The sequence below is a fragment of the Abramis brama genome, assembly GCF_963993115.1.
Source record: "Abramis brama genome assembly, chromosome: 10".
NCBI lineage: Eukaryota > Metazoa > Chordata > Actinopteri > Cypriniformes > Leuciscidae > Abramis > Abramis brama.
The window spans coordinates 5668974-5696635 of NC_139972.1; the positions used below are offsets into that span (position 1 = coordinate 5668974).

Sequence of the window (27662 nt, forward strand, 5' to 3'; positions counted from 1 at the left end):
TAGAGTTGGGTCTTTACCTTTAAGCAAAAACACGAGTCAAACTTGTATGACCTATACGACATCGGGTGAATACCACTTGATCAGATCTAGTTTTAAGAGATATTAAAAGTTTGTTTGAAATTTCACTGGCACTACAGCTGCACGATTAATCGTAATATACCCAAATGGTTCCACTTTATTTCGATAGTCCAAATCAAATCAAAGCATGTTCGGACAAACTGCAGCCATACAAACAAGCTCAGCAAACCTGGAGCTTTTTCCCCTTAATTACTTGTAATATTTACTAGTAATATTTATTGTTTTGTTTAACATTTTTATTTAGTTATAATACTAATAGGAATAATAAATTGTGATTTTAACTGAAAGACATCTTCAGAGTCTGGAAAACATGAAGTGTAGTTAGCAACAGCTTTGAAAACAAGCACATATGCTTCATGTAGAGCTTTTTAAAGTAGTGGCCCATTAACTGCAGTTTCTCACAGTATTTTCAGGCGTTTGCCTAAGTGCTCATAAAACTGTCAAGGGATGGAGTGTGTGATCACATCTGTCAGCGAGTGAACGCAACAGCCCCGCCATCTCAGCCGTGCTAAAGACCTCATCGACTCTCTGTAAACAATGAGTCCTGTAGATGTGTTCAGACAGTGATGCTGATGTAAAGTAGTGACGCTACTAGCAACTAACAGTACAGTGAGGTGACAATTTCAAGCACGATTTCATCTGACTGCATTAGATTTTTTGGCAAAAACACTTTCAATATATGCTCATGTTAAAAATTCTCTGAGAGAGTTAATTTTCTTGAGTATGTCTAGCATTAATGCAAATATTACGCACTTCTATAAGACTTGAGACCCTTCGGACCAAACGATTAATGAGAGCGACGGTACACCTGAGGAGAACAAAGCTCTCTCACATACTGTACGTTTTCAATGGTCAAAGACATCCATCTACCACATGCGGAAGGACACTTAAATTCTTATTCACATCACACAGCAATAGCTGAATTTTCTCAAAGTAACACTCAAAAATGAATGTAAAGTGATTCGATTCAGACCGAGTTTGGCCAATTTCTTTTCTGAAAACAAAGAACTGACACAAAAGAATGATTCATTCACACATACATATATAAATATCTTTGTGTACTTTTTTTATATTCTTATATATGCACACGATTTTGGCATTATTTCTTTAAGTGCTTAAATTTCCCTTATTTTGATGGCAAAATGTGATACATTTTGTGCATAGTAGCACCCAGTACCGTATAACAGTGAAAACATGGAAAGTTTAAAGTGAGAACAGTGAAAAGACGGAAAATTTCGTCAATGGTGGGAAAGCGTTGTTTCATAAATTACGGAAAAGCATTGTTCATAAATGATGGAAAATTCTGTCAATGGCAGGAAAGAGTGGTTTCATAAATAAAAGAAAAACGTTTCATAAATGACGGAAAATTCCATCAATAGCAGGAAAGCGTTGTTTCATAATTTACGGAAAAGCATTGTTCATAATTTACGGAAAAGCATTGTTCATAAATGAAGGAAAAGCATTGTTCATAAATGACGGAAAAGCATTGTTCGTAAATTGTGTAAAATTCCATCAATGGCAGGAAAGCATTGTTTCATAAATGACGGGAAAGCATTTTTTCGTAAATGACGGAAAAGCGGTGGTTCATAAATGACAGAAAAGCGTTGTTTCATAAATGACGGAAAAGCATTGTTTCGTAAATGATGGAAAAGCGGTGGTTCATAAATGACGGAAAAGCGTTGTTTCATAAATGACGGAAAAGCATTGTTTCGTAAATGACGGAAAAGCGTGGTTCATAAATGACGGAAAAGCGGTGGTTCATAAATGACGGAAAAGCATTGTTTCGTAAATGACGGAAAAGCGGTGGTTCATAAATGACGGAAAAGCGGTGGTTCATAAATGACGGAAAAGCGTGGTTCATAAATGACGGAAAAGCGGTGGTTCATAAATGACGGAAAAGCATTGTTTCGTAAATGACGGAAAAGCGGTGGTTCATAAATGACGGAAAAGCGTTGTTTCATAAATGACGGAAAAGCATTGTTTCGTAAATGACGGAAAAGCGTGGTTCATAAATGACGGAAAAGCGGTGGTTCATAAATGACGGAAAAGCATTGTTTCGTAAATGACGGAAAAGCGATGGTTCATAAATGACGGAAAAGCGGTGGTTCATAAATGACGGAAAAGCGTGGTTCATAAATGACGGAAAAGCGGTGGTTCATAAATGACGGAAAAGCATTGTTTCGTAAATGACGGAAAAGCGGTGGTTCATAAATGACGGAAAAGCGGTGGTTCATAAATGACGGAAAAGCGTTGTTTCGTAAATGACGGAAAAGCGTGGTTCATAAATGACGGAAAAGCGGTGGTTCATAAATGACGGAAAAGCGTGGTTCATAAATGACGGAAAAGCGGTGGTTCATAAATGACGGAAAAGCATTGTTTCGTAAATGACGGAAAAGCGGTGGTTCAAATGACGGAAAAGCGTTGTTTCATAAATGACGGAAAAGCGTTGGTTCATAAATGACGGAAAAGCGTTGTTTCGTAAATGACGGAAAAGCGTGGTTCATAAATGACGGAAAAGCAGTGGTTCATAAATGACGGAAAAGCGTTGGTTCATAAATGACGGAAAAGCATTGTTTCGTAAATGACGGAAAAGCGGTGGTTCAAAAATGACGGAAAAGCGTTGGTTCATAAATTACGGAAAAGCGTTGTTTCGTAAATGACGGAAAAGCATTGTTTCATAAATGACGGAAAAGCGTTGGTTCATAAATGACGGAAAAGCATTGTTTCGTAAATGACGGAAAAGCGGTGGTTCAAAAATGACGGAAAAGCATTGTTTCGTAAATGACGGAAAAGCGGTGGTTCATAAATGACGGAAAAGCGTTGTTTCATAAATGACGGAAAAGCATTGTTTCGTAAATGACGGAAAAGCGGTGGTTCATAAATGACGGAAAAGCGGTGGTTCATAAATGACGGAAAAGCGTTGTTTCGTAAATGACGGAAAAGCGGTGGTTCATAAATGACGGAAAAGCGGTGGTTCATAAATGACGGAAAAGCGTTGTTTCGTAAATGACGTAAAAGCGTGGTTCATAAATGACGGAAAAGCGTTGTTTCATAAATGACGGAAAAGCATTGTTTCGTAAATGACGTAAAAGCGGTGGTTGAAAAATGACGGAAAAGCGGTGGTTCATAAATGACGGAAAAGCGTTGTTTCGTAAATGACGTAAAAGCGTGGTTCATAAATGACGGAAAAGCGGTGGTTCATAAATGACGGAAAAGCATTGTTTCGTAAATGACGGAAAAGCGGTGGTTCATAAATGACAGAAAAGCGTTGGTTCATAAACGACGGAAAAGCGTTGTTTCGTAAATGACGGAAAAGCGGTGGTTCATAAATGACAGAAAAGCGTTGGTTCATAAACGACGGAAAAGCGTTGTTTCGTAAATGACGGAAAAGCGGTGGTTCATAAATGGCAGAAAAGCATTGTTTCGTAAATGACGGAAAAGCGGTGGTTCATAAATGACGGAAAAGCATTGTTTCGTAAATTACGGAAAAGCGGTGGTTCAAAAATGACGGAAAAGCGTTGTTTCGTAAATGACGGAAAAGCGGTGGTTCATAAATGACGGAAAAGCGGTGGTTCATAAATGACGGAAAAGCGTTGTTTCGTAAATGACGTAAAAGCGTGGTTCATAAATGACGGAAAAGCGTTGTTTCATAAATGACGGAAAAGCATTGTTTCGTAAATGACGTAAAAGCGGTGGTTGAAAAATGACGGAAAAGCGGTGGTTCATAAATGACGGAAAAGCGTTGTTTCGTAAATGACGTAAAAGCGTGGTTCATAAATGACGGAAAAGCGGTGGTTCATAAATGACGGAAAAGCATTGTTTCGTAAATGACGGAAAAGCGGTGGTTCATAAATGACAGAAAAGCGTTGGTTCATAAACGACGGAAAAGCGTTGTTTCGTAAATGACGGAAAAGCGGTGGTTCATAAATGACAGAAAAGCGTTGGTTCATAAACGACGGAAAAGCATTGTTTCGTAAATGACGGAAAAGCGGTGGTTCATAAATGGCAGAAAAGCATTGTTTCGTAAATGATGGAAAAGCGGTGGTTCATAAATGACGGAAAAGCATTGTTTCGTAAATGACGGAAAAGCGGTGGTTCAAAAATGACGGAAAAGCATTGTTTCGTAAATGACGGAAAAGCGGTGGTTCATAAATGACAGAAAAGCGTTGTTTCGTAAATTACGGAAAAGCGGTGGTTCATAAATGACAGAAAAGCGTTGGTTCATAAACGACGGAAAAGCGTTGTTTCGTAAATGACGGAAAAGCGGTGGTTCATAAATGGCAGAAAAGCGTTGGTTCATAAACGACGGAAAAACATTGTTCCGTAAATGACGAAAAATTCCGTCACTGGCAGGAAGGAGTTAAAGGTCAGTCAGCGTGCTCATGCTACGCATCTTTCATTCAGGTTTTCCACCACACATGAAAAGCTCCAATAGGCACGATCTCTAGTAATGCAAACGGCAGATCTTTCCTCGTCTGAAGTGGGAAGTGGATAATTCCTTTGCTTTTGTCTGCTCCGACCAAAGGGCTCCCCAGAAGCCGAGGCACAAAATGAAAGTTGGACTTTGCCGTCTGCGTCCAGGAAGAAACCGCAGCTCACCGTCACAGCTTCCTTCAAGACAAACATTAAACTTTCATCCCTGCAGCTGCATGGCAGAAAAATCACACTTTATTTTTAGAATATTCATAAGAATATAGCATTTTATTATTGATAGCTGGAGAATGCGGCACGATGAAAAATTGATGTCCGGGGTTCGGGGAAAGGCAAGGCCGCAGAACTGCACAAATAACCAGAGTCTGCCCCAGAAAAACAGAAACAGTGCAAGAGTGACGAGTGGGTGAAGTTGTGAATATGATCTTACTGTTGTTCTACAATAACATTTTCACACCTTTTCTTATGAAACATTTACGTTGCACTACCATGGCTCTGTGTGTGTTGTAACGCAGGACTTAAACCTGTGTCAGGGAACCCATAGCTATAAAAAAACACAGTTCCTGCCAAACGCTACGGGTTTCAAAGGCTGTTTTCACCTGCCGAGCACACACAGATAACCAGCCTGCCGTCGGGGGGGTTTCTGAGAGGTTAATGGTGTCAGAAGCGTTCAGATTCTCTGAAACGTGGCATTAGCATTAGCCTGGTCAGCAGCTCTGTGCATTAAAGGACATTACTGATCCGCACTTCTACACAGAAACTCTTTTAGTACACTCACACACACACACTTTCTACTGGACTCTTTCTTCTTTCTCGTATATTACCCATGAAACATACAGAGGGACGGAGCTATTTTTAAATGAATGTACTGTCAATTCACATTTCATCATCTAAATGATGGAACACTCACCATGCGCCAAATGAGAGTAAAAAACAGTTTTAGTGAGCATATGCAATGATGTCAATCGCCAGTTAGGCTGTAACATTTAAATGAATTCTAACTCTATTCTAATTCTAATTCTATGTCGTGAGAACATGAACGTAAACAAACATGAACGATGCTCATGCCAGTGCTGCATTGTCTCTAAAGTTTAAGCCTTGCCAATTTAAATAATTAAGTGCGTTACTCTGTGTGCAAACATCCAAAGCGCGCGCCTAGAAAAGCTGCGTCTAAGACAGCACGCGAATACTAAACTAAGCACCGTTTAACGTCTTCTTGCACTTGAACGGACAAATTAAAACAAAATGTCAAAAAATGCACGTCTCTGGTAAACATAGTCGGCTGTGTCTTAAGGGAACGTAAACAGTTGAGAAAGACAACGTACGTCTATCATTATATTGGCTCTTAAAGGGATACTCCACCTCTGGAAAGATGAATGTTTATTTAAATTGGGTCATTTATGTAGAAGAAATGTGAAATTATTTTTTAATTTGGAGCTTTCTAGACTGAGAAAAGCCAGAAAATGTATTTTTGGCTCATGTGGATGAAAGACAACAACTCCCAGAATGCACTTGCTTCGCTGCCCTACGAGGCCACTCCCAAGCCACGCCTACCGGCAGTTAGAGAGCAGTTGTAAACAATAAAGCTAACTAGTCTCCGTGAGTCTGCCCGGGTTTTTGAGATCGCATCGCACAAAATGTCCGGGATTTGGCTTTTGCGTTCTACAGTCGCCATTCATCATGTTTACTGCGGCGAGCAGGACGAGGCTGAGGGCCGCGGGAGAACGACGCGAGGCCGGTGGCGTGATTACTGATGAGCGGCGCCTGTGAGACGCACCGGTCTCGCATCTCTCACGGAGGAGCGGGTATTTTCTTAGCAATGTTAAAACGCACATCAACCGATCACTTGTTTAGCGTTCATGTAAACACTACATTCAGATTCACCAATCGGAATGAATTCAGTTAAAATGAAACAAAAGGTGTGCATGTAAACAATGAATGGCGACCGTAGAAAGCAAAGCCGAATCCCGGACATTTTGGACGATCTCGACGGCCGGACATGCAGGTTTCTGCCGGTGAAATCAAACGCACTGGCACTGATCTGTGATAGGTCTGTTAGCGCATTAGGTCCAACCCCCTATGGGCGGGTTTGAAAGGGTGGGAACTAGTGCTTGTAGTCTCAACAGAAATCCCCCCTCTTACACTTCCTCCTACAATGACGCATGAAGCATGTAGACTTACAAGCAAGTAATTAAGTTAGGTTACAAATAAGTTATTACTTCTTAGATAAGTATAATTATCAAATAATTTAATTATTGCAATAAAAAGCAAAAAATAAATTCTTTGTAAAAAATAAATTCTTTGCGTAAAAAACAACAACTTCTATAGCAATTAAACTCTTGATTTTTTTTTTTTTTAAATGCAGATGAATTCAAATCTTTACTATTAATGATTTTATGAATATGTACCTTACTTTATAACTGGTATTAATTCAATAAATAGGCTAGTTAAAATAGTTTGTGTATGATTACCCCGTTTACTTTCTTAATAAATATTTCTGGGCTTATTGTACACAATTAATCGATATTATTCTGAAATTGTGAAATTCTAAAAAAATGCATTAACTTTCTCCACCTCTGACACATCTTTCCCGTTCAGCTGAACATCGTTATCAGATTCCAGTGGATAAAGTCAACTTTATTTCCCACCGTGAAATGTCACATTATAGAAATCAAATGCATTGTGTTTCAAGTTGTCCAAGTCGCACTGAAGCGCACACACACATTTTGTAAGTGTAATTTTACGCAAGTGTCCGTAAAACAATCAAAAGAATGCGTCTCTGTGTAAATAGCAGCTGCAGCAAATTGATTCTCCATTATCAAATCTCACAGTGAGTGAACATGCAAAGAGGCAGGACTATCTGTTCTTCAATTTCATTTGCTCTCGGTTTCTGCTCCTCGTTCTCTCTCTGTGTGTGTGTGTGTCTCTCGCTCATGTTCCCTTCTCTGACATCAGGATATTCCATCAATATCTCCCGCTGCAGTTTGAATTAGGCTGTCAGTCAGGCAGACAGAAAGAGAATTGCACAGCTCTTCTCGAACAAATGAATTTTTTTACCTTGGTTTTAAAAAAAAAATTCTTCCAGTAACGGATCACACTTTACTTGAAGCCTCTAATGCATTATAGAGAAATTCCGTATGCATTATATATAGTGTTCAGCCAATCTGATTCATTTTAAAACGGTTGGAAAGTCTCAAATGCAATGTGGCTGATGCAATTTAATATTTTCACATGAGATATGAGATACAAAATTGATAAAATGTGTGTTTGTTTGATTACATTTTTCACTCAAAACATTGAAAACAGAGAAGGTTTATATTCTTTTGACAATTGACAGATTTTGTTTGTTTTGTAAAAAAAAAAGATTCGTGGTTATACATTTAATTAAATTAAATAATATAATGCATTAAACCACAATCAACACCCAATATAATGTGCTTTTAATGCATTTAACTCTTTAACAATATGCCTGATGTGTGTGGGTTTAGTAACATTTTTAATACTTCTTCTAGTACATACACTTTTTTATTATTATTATATATAAACATACAAACTAAAACTAGCGTATTCTGAAAAATGGCATGTGTTCAGAGCATTAAATCATCTGCACTTCCAGTCACGTCACCATCAGCAGAGGAGGACGAACACACTTTAGCACGAAGGTTACACACCTGTCAGGATGCATCTCACACACACACACACACACACACACGGATCCATTCTGCTAGGCACATCTCTCTCTCTCTCTCTCTTTTGTTCGTTTCATATTCTTTTGTACTCCGTCTCCTCCACCGTTATCAAACTCAGCTTGTCCTTCATATCTCTCCCACAACACTTCAGTCTCTCTTTCTCTGTCTGCCTCAGCAGGATTGGGTTTTACAGTGGTGATTCCTGCGCTGATGTTGAATCCACAGCGCCACGACAAAAGAAATCATATTTTACTCGAGTTGTGAATGTGAGCTCGCGGTCTGAACTGAGAAAAAGTTGACTGGTTGACAGATTCACAAACAAGTGAGCTGCTTCGGGTAATGAATCGGCCACAAAGACTCAAGAGGTTACCAGATCTGAACTGGTCTAATAGTAGCGCATGATGCTTGCAACACGAGGTCATGTGTTTGATTCCCAGGCAATGTATGAACTGAGTAAGTGTCTTCAATGCAACATACTGCAATTCACTGCAGATAAAAGCATTAAAACACTGAAAATTATGATTTTCTGCTGACAAGATTGACGGCAGATTTTGCATATAATATGAGAGGAAATTAATGCTTTTTTCTAAGGAATGCACGAAAGATCGGTATCAGTCGATATATGTTCATTTTTAACGTTATCGGCCCGATAAGAAAATTTGGCCAATATATTAAAGCCAATTAATAATGTATTATTTCCATCAGCTGAGACACTTCAGATTCAACATGATTTTTTTAATTGCTTAAAATATGATTGGAATCACTTGAAAAAAGGAAAATACAGTCAAGTGCAACATGTAAGTCTGTCATATATCAGCTACATAAAATTATCATGAGAACATTATTATTGTGTGCTTGGGACGTGGCTTTTAATGGTGAGAGTTTTGTTTTTGTTGTCAGACTCTCAAAAACATAAAAAAAATTGGAGTTAGATTTATCGGCCAATATTTTGGTTGTCGGCTTTCAAATATAAGGAATTATCGGTTTCATATCGGTGCATCCCTACTTTTTTCTATCAGTTGTTTACTTTGTAATAAAAATAATAAAATATTTGCCTATTCCCGGCCATACATTTAAATAATATAATGCATTAAAGCACTCATTCATCACCCAATTTACTCTTTAACATTGTAAACATGCATATTTAAGTATTGTAATGTCTACTAATAATGAAACTAATAGTTCCAGATGTTGATTGGCCAATGCAGCGTTCTATCCATATTCATTCAAATACACAATATCATAACAACTAATGATGCAGTACAGACCAAATGTAATACATTTCCTGGACATTTTATTTAAAAGATACATTTTATTCAGTGATCATGGCAGCAGTAATTTATCAAATGATGGAGATGAGCATTATAACAGGGCACATTTAGGCCTAAATGTAAGATTTATAGATTTTAATTTCATATAAAATGTCCATGTATTTGGATTGCACCGTTTTAACAAAAACAAACTAATACACTGTAATGTATTAGTAATAATGTAATAATGTGATGCATTTTTGTCAAACATACATAAATGAAACAAGTAAGAATTCTGCACTCAAAAATCATGCCATAGTTTTTTTTATTAACTATTTGCATCAATTTGATCTTATGATCTATTTTGATATTTTCAAAATGCATTCTTTTAAATTGCTTAAAATCAGCATGAATCTGTTCGCTTTAATGCATTCAGTTAAAAACTATGGTTAAAGATGGTTAAAATGTATCTAGCTGTGGAACAAGAAATATTCAATTAGGTCAAATTAATTAGATTGAAAGAAATTGTATTAATTGAATATGTAAACCTGGTTATTGTTCATTCAAAACAAGACAAATTCATTGTATTAAATGTAGGGATGCAACGATATGAAAATTTTGACCGATACCGATAACCGATAATTCTTTATATTTGAAAGCCGATAACCGATATATTGGCTGATAAATCCAAATCCAAATTTTTATATAATTTTTGAGAGTCTGATTACAAAAACAAAAAAGTCTCACCATTAAATCCATGTCCCAAGCACACAATAATAATGTTCTAATGATAATTGTATGTAGCCGATATATGACAGACTTGCGCTGCTAATGTTGCGCTTGACTGTATTTTCCTTTTTTGAAGTGATTACAATCATATTTCAAGCTATTCAAAACCATCATGTTGAACATGTTGCATCTGAAGCATCTCAGCTGAAGGAAAAATACATTATTTATAGGTTTTAATATATCAGACAAATTTTCTAATCGGGTCGATAACGATAACATTAAAAATGAACATATATCGGCCGATACCGATATGGCGGCCGATATATCGTGCATCCCTAATTAAATGTGTTAGTTTGTTTATGTTAAAACTAATTAAGTTATAAGTTATGTTTATGTTAATCCAAATGCATGGAAATTTTACATGCAATTCAAATATATAAATAGTAAATTCAGGCCTAAATATTTTTTCGAGTGTATGGCACACTTTTAAGAATATTCAGGAATGATTCAGGAACGACACTGAACATTCATTTCCCAGTGTGCCAGATTGCAATAGTCTGTTCAACAACCGAGTGCTCAGAAGCGGCCCGATAAGAAACGCACTGCGGATTAATAATACCTATCCTGCACCATCATCACCTGATTTGCATAAATTCCTTCATTGAATCGGATGCTAAGACAATGCAAACTGTGACAATAAACGACGGCATCATTGGATCCTCACAGAAATGCGGTGCACAGGATTACAGCGCTGCTTTATGACCTCTGATGGCACAGACGCTGGAGATGCTCATAAATAAACAGTCACACAAAGACTGCGTTATCACCTCATCCACCAGCCTCTCGACCCATCCAGAGAGAGAGAGAGAGGGGGATTTAGAGATTTGTCCTTTAAAGGCATGATTTTGCTCTCTCATCAGTACAGGTATTCTCTGAGGACAAGACACTTTAGATAGGGTCAGTGTCTTGCTCTCGCTCCCAATCTCTCTCGGTCTCTGCTGTGCTGGAGCTGTCACCAGTTAAAATTCATTTTAGAGCAAAGCAGTGACAGTAGGAGGTTAGGAACTACACGCACACCACACATACGCCTTGAATACACTACTGAGCTGGACTATAAGTTGACATCATGACTAGACAAGCTCCAGTGTTCAAAGTTTTGAGGAAAAGAGAGAAAGCCAGCTCACATCAGAAGTTAAAGCAAACATTATGACATCGGGTATCTAAAGGCCATTATGATATAAAGCCCATTCACACACCAACGATGATTGTCACATTTATATCTGTTTGCCCATTAACAGTAAGCATCATCAATAAAGGTGTATTGGGCTTTTAACATCAGTACATTCCAAGCTTAATGTGGCTTTATGTACTGTCCCACATTTGTATCGTTCATCATCTGGACCCATATTATGAAAAATATAAAAGGTATTTGCGACTTTTTATCTCACAATTCTGACTTTTTTTCTCACAATTGCGAGTTTACATCTTCACATCAGTTCACATCAGAATTGCGTGATATAAAGTCGCAACTGTGAGAAAAAAAAGTCAGAATTGTGAGATATAAAACTCGTAATTCTGGCTTTTTTTCTCAGAATTGCATGTTTATATCTTGTAATTCTGACTTTATAACACGCAATTGGGAGTTATAAAGTCAGAATTGCATGATGTAAACTGACAATTGTGAGAAAAAAAGTTGCAATTATCTTTTAAAATATTTTATTCTGTGGCGGAAACAAGCTCCCATACCATATCGTTCCTCTGTGCCATTAGTTGTGAATTCTGCTATTCTCTATTTATTATCATAAAATTATTGATAAATATTATATTTTATGTTCAACTGAAAAAGGAACTTCACACGGGTTTAGAACTACTTGAGGGCGAGTAAATGGCAGGGTAGGCGATTTGTTCCAGAAAGATTTTTTGTTATGCTGGTTGAAAGTCTCTTCACATCCTGACAGCAATCACTATAGGCTATTGCTTTCAAAGTTAGCTCGCTATTGCTAGCATCTCCGAAAATTGCCTACCCTACTTTAAATCATGACAGAATTTTCATTTTTGGATGAACTATCCTTCAAGTCAAACGCGGCCTTAATCTTAAATTTATAAAAGTAAATAGTAGTATATAAAAACTTAAAACATAAAAAATCAGACATAAAGCTAAAATTGTCTACAAAGTAGCAGTTGCAAAATAAATTTCAGACAAGTTTTGAGGAGAAAAAAAGGTAAGAAAAAAGCATCATGAATTTTGAAGCAAGCTTTTCCAGTAGCCTACTGTTTATTGTCCACATCAGCTTCACGTATGACATAATCATGCGTAATTAAGAAAAAACCATTACCTGTACGACGCATGCGCAGACGCGGTGACGCTCCTGGAGATAAAGCAGCGGTCCGACGGGGTCTGTTCCCGCTGAGGAAAACAACGGTTGATCCTCTGGGAAGGATTATAAAGAGAAGTCGTACCTTACTTAACATATCCCTATGTTTACATCACATTTGTGTCTTTACTGACAACCGGTAAAACACAAAAGATAAAACTCTCGACTGATGTTAAAGATAATCTTTAGATATATATGTTGCCAATATAAAAATAAATAACTACATATTATGAATCGTTATATTTTAAACCTTTCTGATGTCTCACCTGATATTCACTTCTGAACGCTGCTGATTAGCCCCGCCCCTCACATCCTGTGGGCCGCAGTAATTGGATAATAGCAGCATGAGTATTCCATTATGATTGGTTCAGTTCCGCATAACTCAAACCGCATCTTAAACTTAATTGGCTAGAATGTCAGCGCGCTCGTTTTTTATAATAATACTGTCATTTGCACAGTTCTTGCATTGCAGCCACTTCTTTTCTGTAGGCATCTATAAAAAATAATACGTTGTGAAAAGGCAGAGCTTTATACAAATAAAAAAACTGACTTAACTATTAAAATAATAGCCTATAGGCTATATAATGTGTAAACAAAGATCAACAATTTCCCATATTTAAATGACTTCCTTCATGGTTAATTTCAACACATAACGTAGTTGATAGAGTTGATGTTTGCTTACGTTTAATTTTCTATTATAATTCAATCTTTTCAAGACGTTTGTAAGATGATCAATGTGAGGTTATATACAATAGTTTGTCAGTACGAGTCTGACTTTGGTAACTAGACCAAGAATGAAATAAACAGATGGTTTTGTTTTCTAATTTCTACTGAGAGGACCAATGGGAAACGTTTGGCTCGGGCAGTTCCTTAGTCATTTTAACAGTTTATTATCATCACAGCTTCTGTGAAGACACCGTCCCGTTCCCTGCAGCGCACTGCCGTATAAAATGCATTTCCCTGGTATTTAGGGTAATTTAATTTTAATACGGCTTTTGAACGAATCTGCCATTCTTATTGATGAACCCAGGTCAGAGCTAGTGGTGTGTTTCAGTAGATTAGTCTAAAGTGAGAGAATGACGTGTTTTTAATGAGATCTTGGATTCTTTTTGAAGACTTCATTTTTTTCTGGAGTTACTGCATGTCTCTCAGGCGCGCCACAGTCTTATGAGCTTATAATGAGTGTTCTGTCACTTCTTCAAATAGTGTAAAGTCATTTCTAAAGGAATGTAATATTACCATCTTGTGAAGTAAGACCAGAGGTTGTTTTCAAGTCTAATGTAACAAAGAAAAAAATGTGCGAAATGAAATCATACATCTCACGTCTTACTTGTTTGTGCATTTTTGTTTTACTTCCAAAACAATTTCCACTCAGACATTGCAAGTCAATTTAGCAAATAATAACGGCAAGTAACATGACATTTTGAGGTATAAAGACTGAAATGGTATTTTCTTGTAAAAGATACTCCAATAAACTTCAATAAATCCTTTTTACAGTGTACGATATGCATCTCTAAAGAGGGAAACAGAGCGTAATTGTCTCCAAACAAGACCTGTAATATGTCAGTCTTCTGCAGAGTTGCAGAAACCGCTGTGCTCATGTATTACTTTAGAGAACGCTCGAAATAAATGTGCATTGGTGTAATCAATCTCAGTACTTTTGAATTGACAATTGTGTGTCAACAAATGGAAACAGCAGATTGTAGATGAGATATTCAAATAATAAATCAGATGGAGGCATTTAAGATTCACATTATAAAATGGAAGAGTATCAAATCCATTTATTTACTGTGTTTACATCTACACTGCCGGTCACGTTACAGGCTTTGAAATCTCAATCTAAATGTGTACTGTGTGTGTTGTGATTTTAGTTGTTTAATTCTCCGTGTCTGTGTGTGTGTGTGTGTGTCTCAGGTCTCTGTCTGGGCGTATAGTTGGAGGAGTTTGGTGGTTCTTCACTCTTATCATCATCTCGTCCTACACGGCGAACCTGGCCGCCTTCCTCACGGTGGAGCGGATGGTGTCGCCGATCGAGAGCGCAGAAGATCTCGCCAAACAGACAGAGATCGCCTACGGGACTCTGGATTCTGGGTCCACCAAAGAGTTCTTCAGGGTGAGAGATCAATATTAATGCTTATTTAGATCTAGATCAACATTTAGATTGATGATTCATTCTAGGGCAGGGTGGTATGACAATATATATATGTACTGCCATTCAAAAGTTTGGGATCGGTAAGATTTTTAACATTTTTAAAAGAAGCCTCTAATGCCAGGGGTGGGCAAACTACGGCCCGCGGGCCACATACAATCCGGCCCGTCGAGTATTTAAAAAATTGTCTTAAGATCGCTTTCATTTTGCCTTTTTCTTGCAATACTTTGCGTTATATATATTGCGTTGCATATATTTGACAATCGGAATATCAGATATTTCATGCCATATAGCTAACAAATGTAAAAAAGGAAAAATGACATAAAAGCAGATCATCATTCATTCAGCGCTGTTGTGGCTGCGGTGCGTCATGTAATGTGCGTCACCATGGAAACCAAACAGACAGCGCCTTGAAGGAGACATATCATGCTTTTAAATTGTTCCTTTTTACATATAAATCATACATCTGTAGTCTATATAAAGCGGAACTGCAATGCTTGGGTCTGAATTCCTCATTATTATAGCTCCACAGGCCCCTTTTCTACCCCTTTTCTGATGTGCGTCTGAGAGCAACTCGTTTTGGTGCGGTCTCTTTAAATACAAATGAGACACTTCATACCCCGCCCACACTCGGTTCAACTCCACCCCGTTCGGCCATTTTTGTAGTCTGATAGCAGAGATACGATTATCTAGCGGCACAGAAACTTTTTATTCACACGTTATTAACAAAATGTCAACAACGGAAGACTTGTCCAGCCAGCCTTACATGTTCGAGCCAGAGTCGGAGCCGGAGCGAGATGAAAATGAAGACGACGAACCTGTAGAACAACGTCTTCATATGGATGTATCGCAATGGTGTGTTACTGTATTTACACATGAAACTTTGGTCTTCCGACCTTTTACCACCGTGTCGAGTTATTTTGATTAATATGTGCGAGGGAGAGAGAGCAAGACAGCGTCTAGTTTGGAGACGGTGAAGTCTTACACTTTGGCTCTGAAGAGAGAGAGTGAGCGCGCGCGCGACCGGGTCTCTGCTCGTTCTTTCAGTTAAACATGCGCCACAAGCGCGGCAGTTCATCTACATTAGACGGTGTAATGAAGCGTGTGGGTTACTACATCCAACAACCGAACATTTTAACTTACCCTCTCGTAACTTCTGCATTCTTTAGCTTGGACTACAAAATTGCAGCGAGAAATAAAAATGGCGGATTGCTCGAAGTGTTGGGCCGGAAGTCAATGTCCTTATTTGGCAGTTCCGCTGCAAATACTGTGACGTAATAGTTCAAAAAACGTCATAGATAACAGAAAAATCGGAACAGGTTGAAAAATATGACCAAAACAGAATATAAAGATATCAACGAAGCACCTGAAGAGAATAATTTCATCTTTTCTGTACTTCTAAACACTCCAAATATACAACAAAATGCATTTAAGGGCTAAAAAAGTGCATTTAGCATGATATGTCCCCTTTAAGCGCATAGACTTGTTGCACGTTAATGTTTTTTCCTTTTTTGGAAACTCACAGAAAAAAAAATGTTTGGTAACCGCTTGCACACCTGTTTAGTTTTTCCCTTGATTTGTCTGCTATTTAGTTTCTTTGCTCCTCTGGATTTGTGGATGTATCCTGACTGATTCCGTTTACCGACCTTTATCGCCCGGCTTTCGACTATGCTCCCCTGTCTGCCATGTACAGAACCCGGTTTTGTTCATTAAATGGTCTGATCTGCCTTTGCTTTTTGTTTTATTTTATTATTCTTAAAATAAATTTGTATATTCGTTTATTTCATTTTTTTTCCACAAATGTATTACATCTATACAGAGAAACTGTCTGCAGTCTGGAGAGGAGCGAAGAAAGCCATTTACTCAGAGAGCCAAGAGAAAGTGATAGAGGGAGAAAGACAGATAGGTGGAGAGAGAGAGAGAGAGCTGAATGAATGTTGTGTTCATTAATGAACTGAGCAGCGCTGCATGCGTCTCACTCAGTCTCTGTGTCCCTGTTGTCAAACACAGATGGTGTGATGCTTCACATCTACACGGGAAACTACATTCACTTTCTCATGCCACTCGCTTTCCACCAATCTCTCACTCTCTCCACCAGGCTTTCTCATTCTCTCTGCGACAACCTTTACCTGTCTCACCTTCTTTCTGCCAAACTGTCTCACTCTCTCCGCTATATCTTCTCATTCTTTCCACTAATCAAGTCAAATTCATTTGTAAAGCGCTATTCACAATACTCATTGCTTCAAAGCAGCTTTACTGAAAATCAGGATGATAAAGGGTTAGCTCATCGAAAGATGAAAATGATGCCATAATTTACTCACCCTCAAGCCATCCTAGGTGTATACGATAGTGATGCACCGAAATGAAAATTCTTGGATGAAAGCGAATATTATGAAACTCTCAGCCGATGGCAGAATACCGAACGTGCTTTATTTGTTGCTTTTTCCCCACATTTATTTTGCAGATGTTTCACCATTGCATAAATGTAATAGTCAGAATGTTCTTTTTACTATTTTGTATGGTCGGGGTCACTCATCATGCGTCGGGTCAGAGGTCACTCATCATGTGTCGGGTCAGAGGTTACTCGTCATGCGTCGGGTCAGAGGTCGGGTCAGAGGTCACTCGTCATGCGTCATGTGTCGGGTCATTGGTCACTTGTCACTCGTCATGCATCGGGTCAGAGGTCGGGTCAGAGGTCACTCGTCATGCGTCGGGTCAGAGGTCACTCGTCATGCGTCAGGTCAGAGGTCAGGTCAGAGGTCACTCGTCATGTGTCGGGTCAGAGGTCACTCGTCATGTGTCGGGTCAGAGGTCACTCGTCATGCGTCGGGGCAGAGGTCGGGTCAAAGGTCACTCGTTATGCGTCGGGTCAGGGGTCACTCATCATACGTCGGGTCAAAGGTCACTCGTCATGCGTCGGGTCAGAGGTCACTCGTCATACGTCGGGTCAAAGGTCACTCGTCATACGTCGGGTCAGAGGTCACTCGTCATGCTTCGGGTCAGAGGTCACTTGTCATGCGTCGGGTCAGAGGTCACTCATCATACGTCGTGTTAAAGATCACTCGTCATACGTCGGGTCAGAGGTCACTCGTCATGCTTCGGGTCAGAGGTCACTCATCATACGTCGGGTCAAAGGTCACTCGTCATGCTTCGGGTCAGAGGTCACTCGTCATGCGTCGGGTCAGAGGTCACTCGTCATGCGTCGGGTCAGAGGTCACTCATCATACGTCGGGTTAAAGATCACTCGTCATACGTCGGGTCAGAGGTCACTCGTCATGCTTCGGGTCAGAGGTCACTCGTCATGCGTCGGGTCAGAGGTCACTCGTCATTCGTCAGGTCAGAGGTCACTCTTCGGCCGGAACTCGACTCGCGTACGGCCGTTAGCGGAAGCCAGTTATTATAGTTTATGAAGTTATAAATATGGATCTTTTTCTTACACAAACGATTGGCTTCACTTCAGAAGGCCTTTATTAACCCACTTTAATGGGCTTAAAAATCGAAGTTACTATTCACTCCCATTATAAAGCTGAGAAGAGCCAGAATATGTCTTCATACACCACAGATTGTGTTCGTCTGAAAGAAGAAAGTCATACACACCTAGGATGACTTGAGGGTGAGTAATGGGGTCATTTTCATTTTTGGGCGAACTATCCCTTTAATGTTTATAATATCTCAATATCTTCGTGTCTTATAGTCGCATTTAGCAAATTACAGCTGGACGGTAACATACTTTACATTTTGTGACGATATAAACAATCAAGCCTTTGAGATCTGCTACTGTACATGGTACACATTGCCCTACGTGATTGTACTGTATGAAATGATATAGGATATATATCCAACTGTATATACAGTGCTGTGTGATAATATAGTTGCATTTCGCAACAATACAAGGAATCAAGCAGTAGTGATTTGCTATATAGTCGGCTATATCGGTTAATATTTATATTTCAATATAAAATGTAATCTGTCTCATCACAGTAACAGTGGCATTTCTGATATACTGGCGGGAAGCATTTGATCAGGAACCGTGGGAATAAGTAAATGTCAGGCGTCCCGTTGCGATCGGAGTTTGTTTGTCACTTGTTGTCGGGCGTTTGTGTCTGAGCGCAGGTTTGTCCAGGGTGCTGTTTATTTGTCGGAGTGTGATGTTTTATTTGGGAGTGTTACGGCACAACAGCGATTCGCTCCGGGCCGGACGTGACAAACATTATTATGGGCTGGCTGTCCGTCACGGTCCGCTGCTTTCCTCTCACACACTGCAGCGTCTGACTGAGCTTGTGTATGAAAGCGGCACAAATGATCGAGTACGAGACACACTGGGACACCAGCACGTCAAATACCATTTCTCACAGGACTAACACACTTTCAGCCGTATTAGACCCATCCGTCTTATTTACAGCAAAGCCAGCACTCTCAAAGTGCACACTTTAGAGCTCACTACACAGTATCACATTTATAAATCATATATATCAATATGAAACCTGCGAAATAAAATGTATCACAGTTTTCCACTGTAACGGTTTTCAACATCAGAAATCATAATTTATTTTGAGCATCAAATCATCATATTATACTGATTTCTGAAGGATCATGTGACACTGAAGACTGGAGTAATGATGCTGAAAATTCAGCTTTGATCACAGGAATAAATTACATTCACATAAAGAATTTTTCACAATATTACAGTTTTTTTTTTCTCTATTTTTGATCAAATAAATGCAGCTTTGACTTTTAGTGTATATTTGACCATTTATTAGACTCCAGTCCACGCTCTCCTACTTTTTACATAATACAATTATTTCAGGATAAAATCTAATGCACATTTATTAACATGCACATACTGAGCAAGAATATGTACCGTCAGTCGATCATGTGCAAGAAATAAAAACCCCATCAGGATGAGAAAAGCCTCCTTTATATGAGGTTTATTTTGTGGGAGTGACCAGCTGTATTTGCCATTATACATTTAAAACAATAATATCTTAGTCTAAACCTAAAGTAATATTGACAAACTATATATCAGTTGCTTACAATCTGTAGTTTTGGTGTCTTTCAAAATGACACAGGAACAGTGATTTATTAATTTGCAACAAGTATATTTTTAGACTAATAAAGCGTGTTCAGACTTTTATTTTGAAAAATAACGATGAATATGAAAAATCATAAAATATTGGTAGAAATGTCAGTTTGTTTTCATGCCAAGAGTTCAAAAGACAACATCCAGTCTATGTTTTGAGGGAAAAAAAAGTACATGTTTTAAAATAAAGGAAGAAATTATAGATTCTCCATTTGTAATGTGGTTTGTTAGAGGTTGAATTCAAATCAAATAATGCCAAACTGCCCATAATACTTCTGAAAAGGATGTTTACTTCATAAATAGCATGAAAACTATGGAAATATATGGTTCAGATCAGATCAATTAAACCATAAATGGAAATGGAGGCGCCCTTAATTGGTCACTAATGGAGTCTGGTTGTCATTGTCCTAGTGGAAGCGTTTGGTACTGCGCCAAACAAAAATCGGACTGAAAGCTCATTTTATGAGATATTAACCTCAAATTTTGAACTTTTCCACGATTTATGGCTTTGATTTTCTTGCAGTGTTAGAGTAAAACATGTTTTGTAAAAAATATATTGTATATGAAATAAAAATAATTATATTTTTACATTTTCATAAACTTAAACTTATACAACTTTTTATTTTATTTCACTTGCACTTCTACAAAAAAATCTGCCAACTGTCTATTTAAAAAGAGAGCAAACTTAAGTCTGTGCTATAAAGTATTCAAGATTTATAACAATTTAAAGTGGAAATGTAACTTTGGGGTCTATGCACCAAAAATGGGACTGACAGTTAACGGGTTGGTTACACTTTATTTTAAGGTGTCATTGTTACAGTATAATTATACATTTAAGTACTGAGTAATAATAAGTTACTACATGTACTTACTATAGGGTTAAGGTAGGATTAGGGTTTGGTTGAGGGTTAGGTCAAGTCAAGTCACCTTCATTTATACAGCGCTTTTAACAATATAGATCATTTATAGCAGCTTTACAGTGATAATAGGAGATTACAGTAACAGAGATTGTTTTGGCTTTACAGCAGCTTTAGAATAAAGTTATTGTCCAGCTAAAGTTAGTTTTTGATTGATTCACTTCAGTTGCAAAGATCATGATTTTGAAGAAAAGATTGTGTGACTGATTTGATGTCTTTTGCCCTCTAGAGGTCAAAGTTTGCGGTGTACAATTTCTTTTTGAGTTACTATGACTTATAGTGCCAAAGGACAATTATCTTAATCTTTTTATCTCTTTGATGATTTTTACAACGGAAGTGAATCAATCAAAAACTTATTTTAACTGGACAATAACTTTATTCTAGATCTGCTGTAAAGCCAAAACAATCTGTTTCTTAAATTTCCTTCTATCACTGTAAAGCTGCTTTGAAACAAGCTATATGTGACCCTGGACGACAAAACCAGTCACATGGGTCAAATTTTTGAAATTGAGATTTATACATCATCTGAAAGTTGAATAAATAATCTTTCCATTGATGTGTGGTTTGTTATGATCGGACAATATTTGGTCGAGATACAACTAATGTAAATCTGGAATCTGAGGGTGCAAAAAAATCGAAACATTGAGAAAATCTCCTTTAAAGTTGTTCATTTATGTTGGCGATTGTGCAGCGTTCACTCACACAAATACATGTTTTATATATTTACGGTAGGAAATTTACTAAACGTCTTCATGGAATATCCTCATGATTTTTGGCATAAAAGAAAAATCGATAATTTTGACCCATACAATGTATTGATGGCTATTGCCACAAATATACCCGTGCGACTCGAGACTGGTGACGTGATCCAGGGTCACATCTTGTTAAAAGCGCTATATAAATGAAGGTGACTGACTTTATCTAGTTTTCTAGCCTAATAAATATTTATTGTGTGACTGATTTGATGTCTTTCGCCCTCTAGAGGTCAAAGATTGCGGTGTACGAAAAAATGTGGAGCTACATGAAGTCTGCGGAGCCCACGGTGTTCACCAAGACGACGGCCGAGGGAGTGGCGCGCGTGCGCAAGTCCAAGGGGAAATACGCCTTCCTGCTGGAGTCCACGATGAACGAGTACACGGAGCAGAGGAAGCCCTGCGACACCATGAAGGTCGGAGGCAATCTGGACTCCAAGGGATACGGGGTCGCAACCACCAAAGGATCGCAGCTAAGGTGGGTGGAGTCCTATAACAACCCACCAATCACAGAGCTGTTATAGTGTTCCACCTACCCTGCTGTGTTTCTCTCTCTCTCCCTCTCTCTCTCTCTCTCTCTCTCTCTCTCTCTGTCTCTCTCTCTCTCTCTCTCTCTCTCTGTCTCTCTCTCTCTCTGTCTCTCTCTCTCTCTGTCTCTCTCTCTCTCTCTCTCTCTCTCTCTCTCTCTCTCTCTCTCTCTCTCTGTCTCTCTCTCTCTGTCTCTCTCTCTCTCAGTTTCTCTCTGTCTCTCTTTCAGTTTCTCTCAGTTGTCACACTCAGGACTCTCTGTGACGCTGTGATGTTTTGTGGTCTCATATGCAGATGCTGTCTTTAATCTAATAGAAGTGGGGATCAACATCAGGGACTTAAAAATACGAAAACTATATATATATATATATATATACAGTATATACAGTCAAACCAAAAATTATTCAGAGACCAGATATCATTTTTGATTTTTTTTACTAGTGTGTGCAGGACACTATAGCCTAGTTCATTTATATAAGTGAGGAGAGCAAAATAAAGTAAACTCTGGCATATTATACCTAAAATTCTTCATACAGTGACTACCAGTAACATCTATAAAAATTTGGGACCAGAAATTATTCCAACACTTTGAGCTGATCATGTTTTGCTGAAGTGTGTTTTCTTTAATTGCTAATGCTCTTTTTACACACAGACTGAACAAAATGAAGCATTGCTTGGTGATTGGTTGAGCTAAACTGGTATTATCTAATTGTGTAGTTAAATTTAACAGCTGACAGATATTCAACATAATTCATGTGTGAGACAGTCTAACAGAAGGACGGACAAAACCAGTCAAATATCAACTGATCTGTCATATTTTATTACCATTTTCTAAACTATAGCAAATAAACTGTGATAATGAGAGAAATGTTGAAGGTGTCTGAATACATGTTGGTTTGATTGTATATATATATATATATATATATATATATATATATATAAATATTAGGGTGTAACGGTTCACAGAAGTCACGGTTCACGGTTCGATACGAGTTTGGTACATTTACGTGTGATTTTGTCTCATTATAACAGTGGAAACTTAAAATACTCTGTCATTCATGGTCATGCGGATAAGAGTAAGACGTCAATCAAAACTGCCGCTTTCCATTCCTTTCCTTGAAGGAACTCGTGCGTAACATCCGTATATCATGTAATGTCACGTGTAAAAGTGTATTAAGCGTACTTTGGGCTTCGGGTGTGCGCTTAAACGGACAAATACACACAAAAATATGTCAAAATGTCCGTTTTGGGGACTTTTTTAACTTAAACGCATCCAGTTTGGTCTTCAGTGAACGTAACAGCTGGGAAAATAATCGAATGCTTATCAGTGTATTAAGTCTTAAAGTGACAGCAGCCTAATAAACCTCCCGCCGCTCTCTCTGTCATTCAGTGTCAATCAAACTACAAAAGAAAGTGAGAGACTCATTCACTGATCTTCACCGAATAACATTTGTAACTTTAATAAGAATCAATGTATATTTTATTCATTCATAAATTTTTTTTTATTTATTTTTATTTATTTTTACAGTTTATTATTTAATTTCTGAATAGTAGGCTAAATTGTTTTATTTGTATATACATGTAGATACCGTTACACCCCTAATATGAATATATATGTATTTTTTTAAGGAATCATATCATGAGAAATCAAATATTTCTTGATTTTCTGTGATATGAGTTTAATGCCATGAAACACATATATCAAGTAATCTGTTGTCTATGCTTCTGAAGAATCTTAAAACGAGCGGCTAAAGTTTATTTCAACCCTATAAAGCCTGCTATATTATAGTTGATATGCATATTTCTAAGGCCTCAAAATGATCAACATGTTCAACACGTCGCACACAATCTTCTAATGCCGTCTGTCGTCTGATTGATCGTTTAGACTTTTTTATCAAGTAAAAGCCTTTTAGTATAATTGTAAAGCGTCCACTTTCAGCTCGAGTCTTTTTGCTGTGAAATCTTGACTGATTTTTATAAAGTAAATGTAGGAATAACTTTGATATTTGAAGATGAACACTTACTGGACTTGATTTACTTTATTATCCAGACATTATTTTTTATTCAAGCATCAAATATAATATAATATCAAATATGATCATCACGCTTTTGAGGTTTATTTGTTCATCTCTCAATCATCTTGTATTGCATTGCATTATATGTTTCAAAACTACAGAGCTTTGATCATAAAACGTAGCATTTAAATATCATCTTACTAAGATTATTGGCAGACATGATATTTATATGCATTTTAATCTGTTATGAAGATCTCATTGATTTACATTACAAGCATCAGAATTTAATCTCACTTTCTGCTCATATAAATATCAGCATCTGCAACAAACTGCATATTTCTCGCTCAGTTTGGGTTTTTTTCCTCCATATTCTCACTATATGAGCCATAAAAGCCTGATGTATCAAATATGATACTCCAGATAAGCATGTATGCAAACTCTTTAAGATTTCTTTTTATGATTTTGTCTGTTCAACAAACAAAAAAAGTAGATTATCAGGCTTTACATCATTAAGTATGTGGGCCCCATTGTCTCCTCAGGTGTGAACCACTAAATATGCATGATGGTGTTGAATCGTTGACGCCCTTTGCGCATATTGCCTTTCCAAACAAAAAGTGTTTTACAAGATTTAAATCAATGTATTGTGTTATGTGAATGATTAGGCAGGATGATTTTCACATCATTTTGAAGAAAAAACTCTAGGCAACGACATCCATTAGTCAAAAGTCTTATTGACACATATTTAGTACGTGTTTTGTGGCCTTATTTCAGAAACTTTAGTTTTTAGTTTTTTCAATAACCATGCATAAACATTATTCTCTCAAAAATACAAACATGTACATGCACGTTGCTCACATATTATGGTAGCCCTGTTTGTGCTAAATATAGTGTAATTACACCTTTGCCATTAATATGTTTATAAGCAACTGAAAAAAGCACAAATGTCAGGGCATGTCAGAACATCTCAAGGACACCAAAAACACCTTACACCCCAGAGGGTTAAGCAAGATTCCTGATCTAAACCTGTTTAATTACTGGTTTTGCTTCAAAGAAAATAAATACATTTATAAATAGATCTCAAGGAGAAACTGAAATAATGAAAAACGAGATCACCTCTTTAACCACAAGGACAAAATCTGATAAAGTTTTATTATTTTGCTCAGAAAGTATTAAAGTTTATTTTTATTGGTTAAACAAAAGCTCCTGTATCCCACAAGATATCACAGTTTGAGCTCTCACAGACAGTGCTGTGAGTGTGTGTGTGTGTGTGTGCGTGTGTGTGTGTAATTTTGTTTTTACTCCTCAGAACCAGCGCTCAGGTAAACGTTGCCCTCACACAGTCCTCTTCTCTCTGACGTGTCTCGTTTTTTGCTCATTTGTTCTCATCAAGCCTGTAGCCTGTCTAACACCTTCATCAACTACACATTTCGTCTGTTTCTGCATAAACTACCAGCACGTTTTACACCACGCCATCTTCTGGATATTAAAGTTTCTTAACGACAACATGAAATCAAAATTAACTTCCAAAAATAAATGACCTCTTTTTGAATTATTATGCATTAGTGCACACTATTGTATACATTAGCGTTCAAAAGTTTTGGGGTCGATATTATTATTATTATTACAATTTCAAATAATAGTAATTGTTAGTCCTGTGATCAAAGCTGCATTTTCTTCAATGTCTTCAGTGTCACATGATCCTTCAGAAATCAGTATAATATGATGATTTGATGATCAAGAAACATTTCTGATTATTATAAACAGCAGAAAATGTATATAACTTGTAAATGTGTGTAGGTGAAAAAATATTTTAATTAACGCTCCAATTAAATTCGGATGGATATGGCATTATTTCCCACTAGAAAGTCTCTTTGGAAGTTAAATGTCGTTTCGTGTTGTCTTTAAATAGAAAATGATTGGAAATGTTCTGTTATGACATATGTATGATAATCAATGAGTGTTTTAATCTGTGGTCGGTGTTTGACCTGTGTGGAGATTCAGTTCTGCCTGACCGGAGAAGAGTAGATATCCTCCTTATGTTGTTATCAGCCAGTTCAGCAAAGTAATGTCAGGACTGTGACCTCTGACCCCAACCGTTTAAGCTCTCCAGGACAGATATAAACATGCTGCTAGTGATTACAGACACCTTCCATCTACACCGAGCTGTAAGTGCTTGTGTCGCTCTAAAACCTATAGACAGAATCTCAGTTATGAAATATCACATATGCCTGGGCGAATCCTTTAAAGTGCCCCTATTATGCTATTTTAAAGCCTCCTAATTTTGTTTTAGAGTCTCATATGATAGCCGTACAATCCAAGGTCATAAAACACTTTCATTTTTTCTTAATATCCATTTCAGCATCAGCTCTTTTCTCTCAGTGACGCTTCGTTTGAAGATTCAGTCTCTCTAAGCCCCGCCCCTCTGAGAGCTGCTCTGCTCTGATTGGTCAGAAAGCAAACGCTCATGATCATATCTGAATCTCAGCTCTTGACACACAGTGATACGAACAGTGACGATGGCGTGGGTTTTACCGTATCAATCTCATCAAAGTGGATTTGCTTTGTCAGCAGAAAACAGCGTCTTCTCCACATGAACAACACGAACCAAACTCTTCCAGTCTCAGATAAACTACAGTGTTTGAGGGCGGAGCTAAGAGACGCTGTTCAGCCAATCAAGACCACAGGCTGGCTTTATGCAAATTAGTTACATTCTTACATCGGTATGCAACAGGAAGTGAGACTGAATTACTGACGACTCATTTCAGTTCAGAATCACTTCATTCTTTTAGGAGACAAAAACTACATTAATCTGCACTTTGATCTTTAAAACTCTTGACCTTTTACATTCACAAACAGCTTTATCACACACTACATGAAAGATCATATCTGAAAAAGCATAATTGGGGCACTTTAACATATACCTTTGTAAAAGCGTCCATCTGTAAAGCTGCGCCGTCACACCCAGAGATGCCCAGTTCACACAGACGAGATGGAGAGGTTTCAGAAAGACGTCGAGCGGGACGAGTCTCCACACGGGCTGAGAGGCAAAACAATGCATGAGAATCCGGCATCTTCTATACTGCACACTGCCTGCTGTTTTAATCACAGCATATGAAGCATGCGGTGTGTACAATGCAAACACGTTTTGTCTTCACATGGTAACATGCTAAAGAACAATGATGAACTATTATGTTGCACCAGTGAAAGGTAAAAGTAACTTCTCAGAAGTCAACATGAAATCTTAACCCTTGTGTGGTGTTCATATTTTTGTTACTCAGCCAGTGTTCGTGGGTCTGGTGGACCCGCTGCATTTTTGGGTTTTTAATTCAACATAATCAAACAATTTATGTTAAAATACTCAACAGATGTTTACTTCATCCCAATTACAAGCAATATAAACAACATTTATGGTTAATATTTCCTCTTTAGCTTTGTTAGATCACATTTAAGAATTGCAACCTTGTGCGGGAACGGCAGGGGTAGAAACAAAACTCACTTTTGGACTCACACTCTCTCACACTTACACACAATCTCTCTCACATGCACACACACACACACACACACCCGAACATCTTGTGTGTAATATACATGTGTGTGGGGGGGAGGGGGGGTATATGATATATGTTCTTCACAGAAAATGAGCCAAGGCCAATGAGTCTGAGGTTGAAA

General features: G+C 37.8%; 1 protein-coding gene across 5 annotated transcripts in view; it reads left to right on the plus strand.

The window, feature by feature from the left end:
• The window catches only part of gria4a (glutamate receptor, ionotropic, AMPA 4a), a 118389-nt gene that overhangs the window by 76372 nt on the left and 14355 nt on the right, over nt 1–27662 (plus strand). For all 5 annotated transcript variants that reach the window (XM_084127357.1, XM_084127356.1, XM_084127355.1 and 2 more), the window contains 2 exons: nt 14467–14665; nt 21681–21928. In XM_084127357.1, the coding sequence (XP_083983483.1) occupies nt 14467–14665; nt 21681–21928 (447 nt within the window). The remainder of the gene's footprint in view (nt 1–14466; nt 14666–21680; nt 21929–27662) is intronic.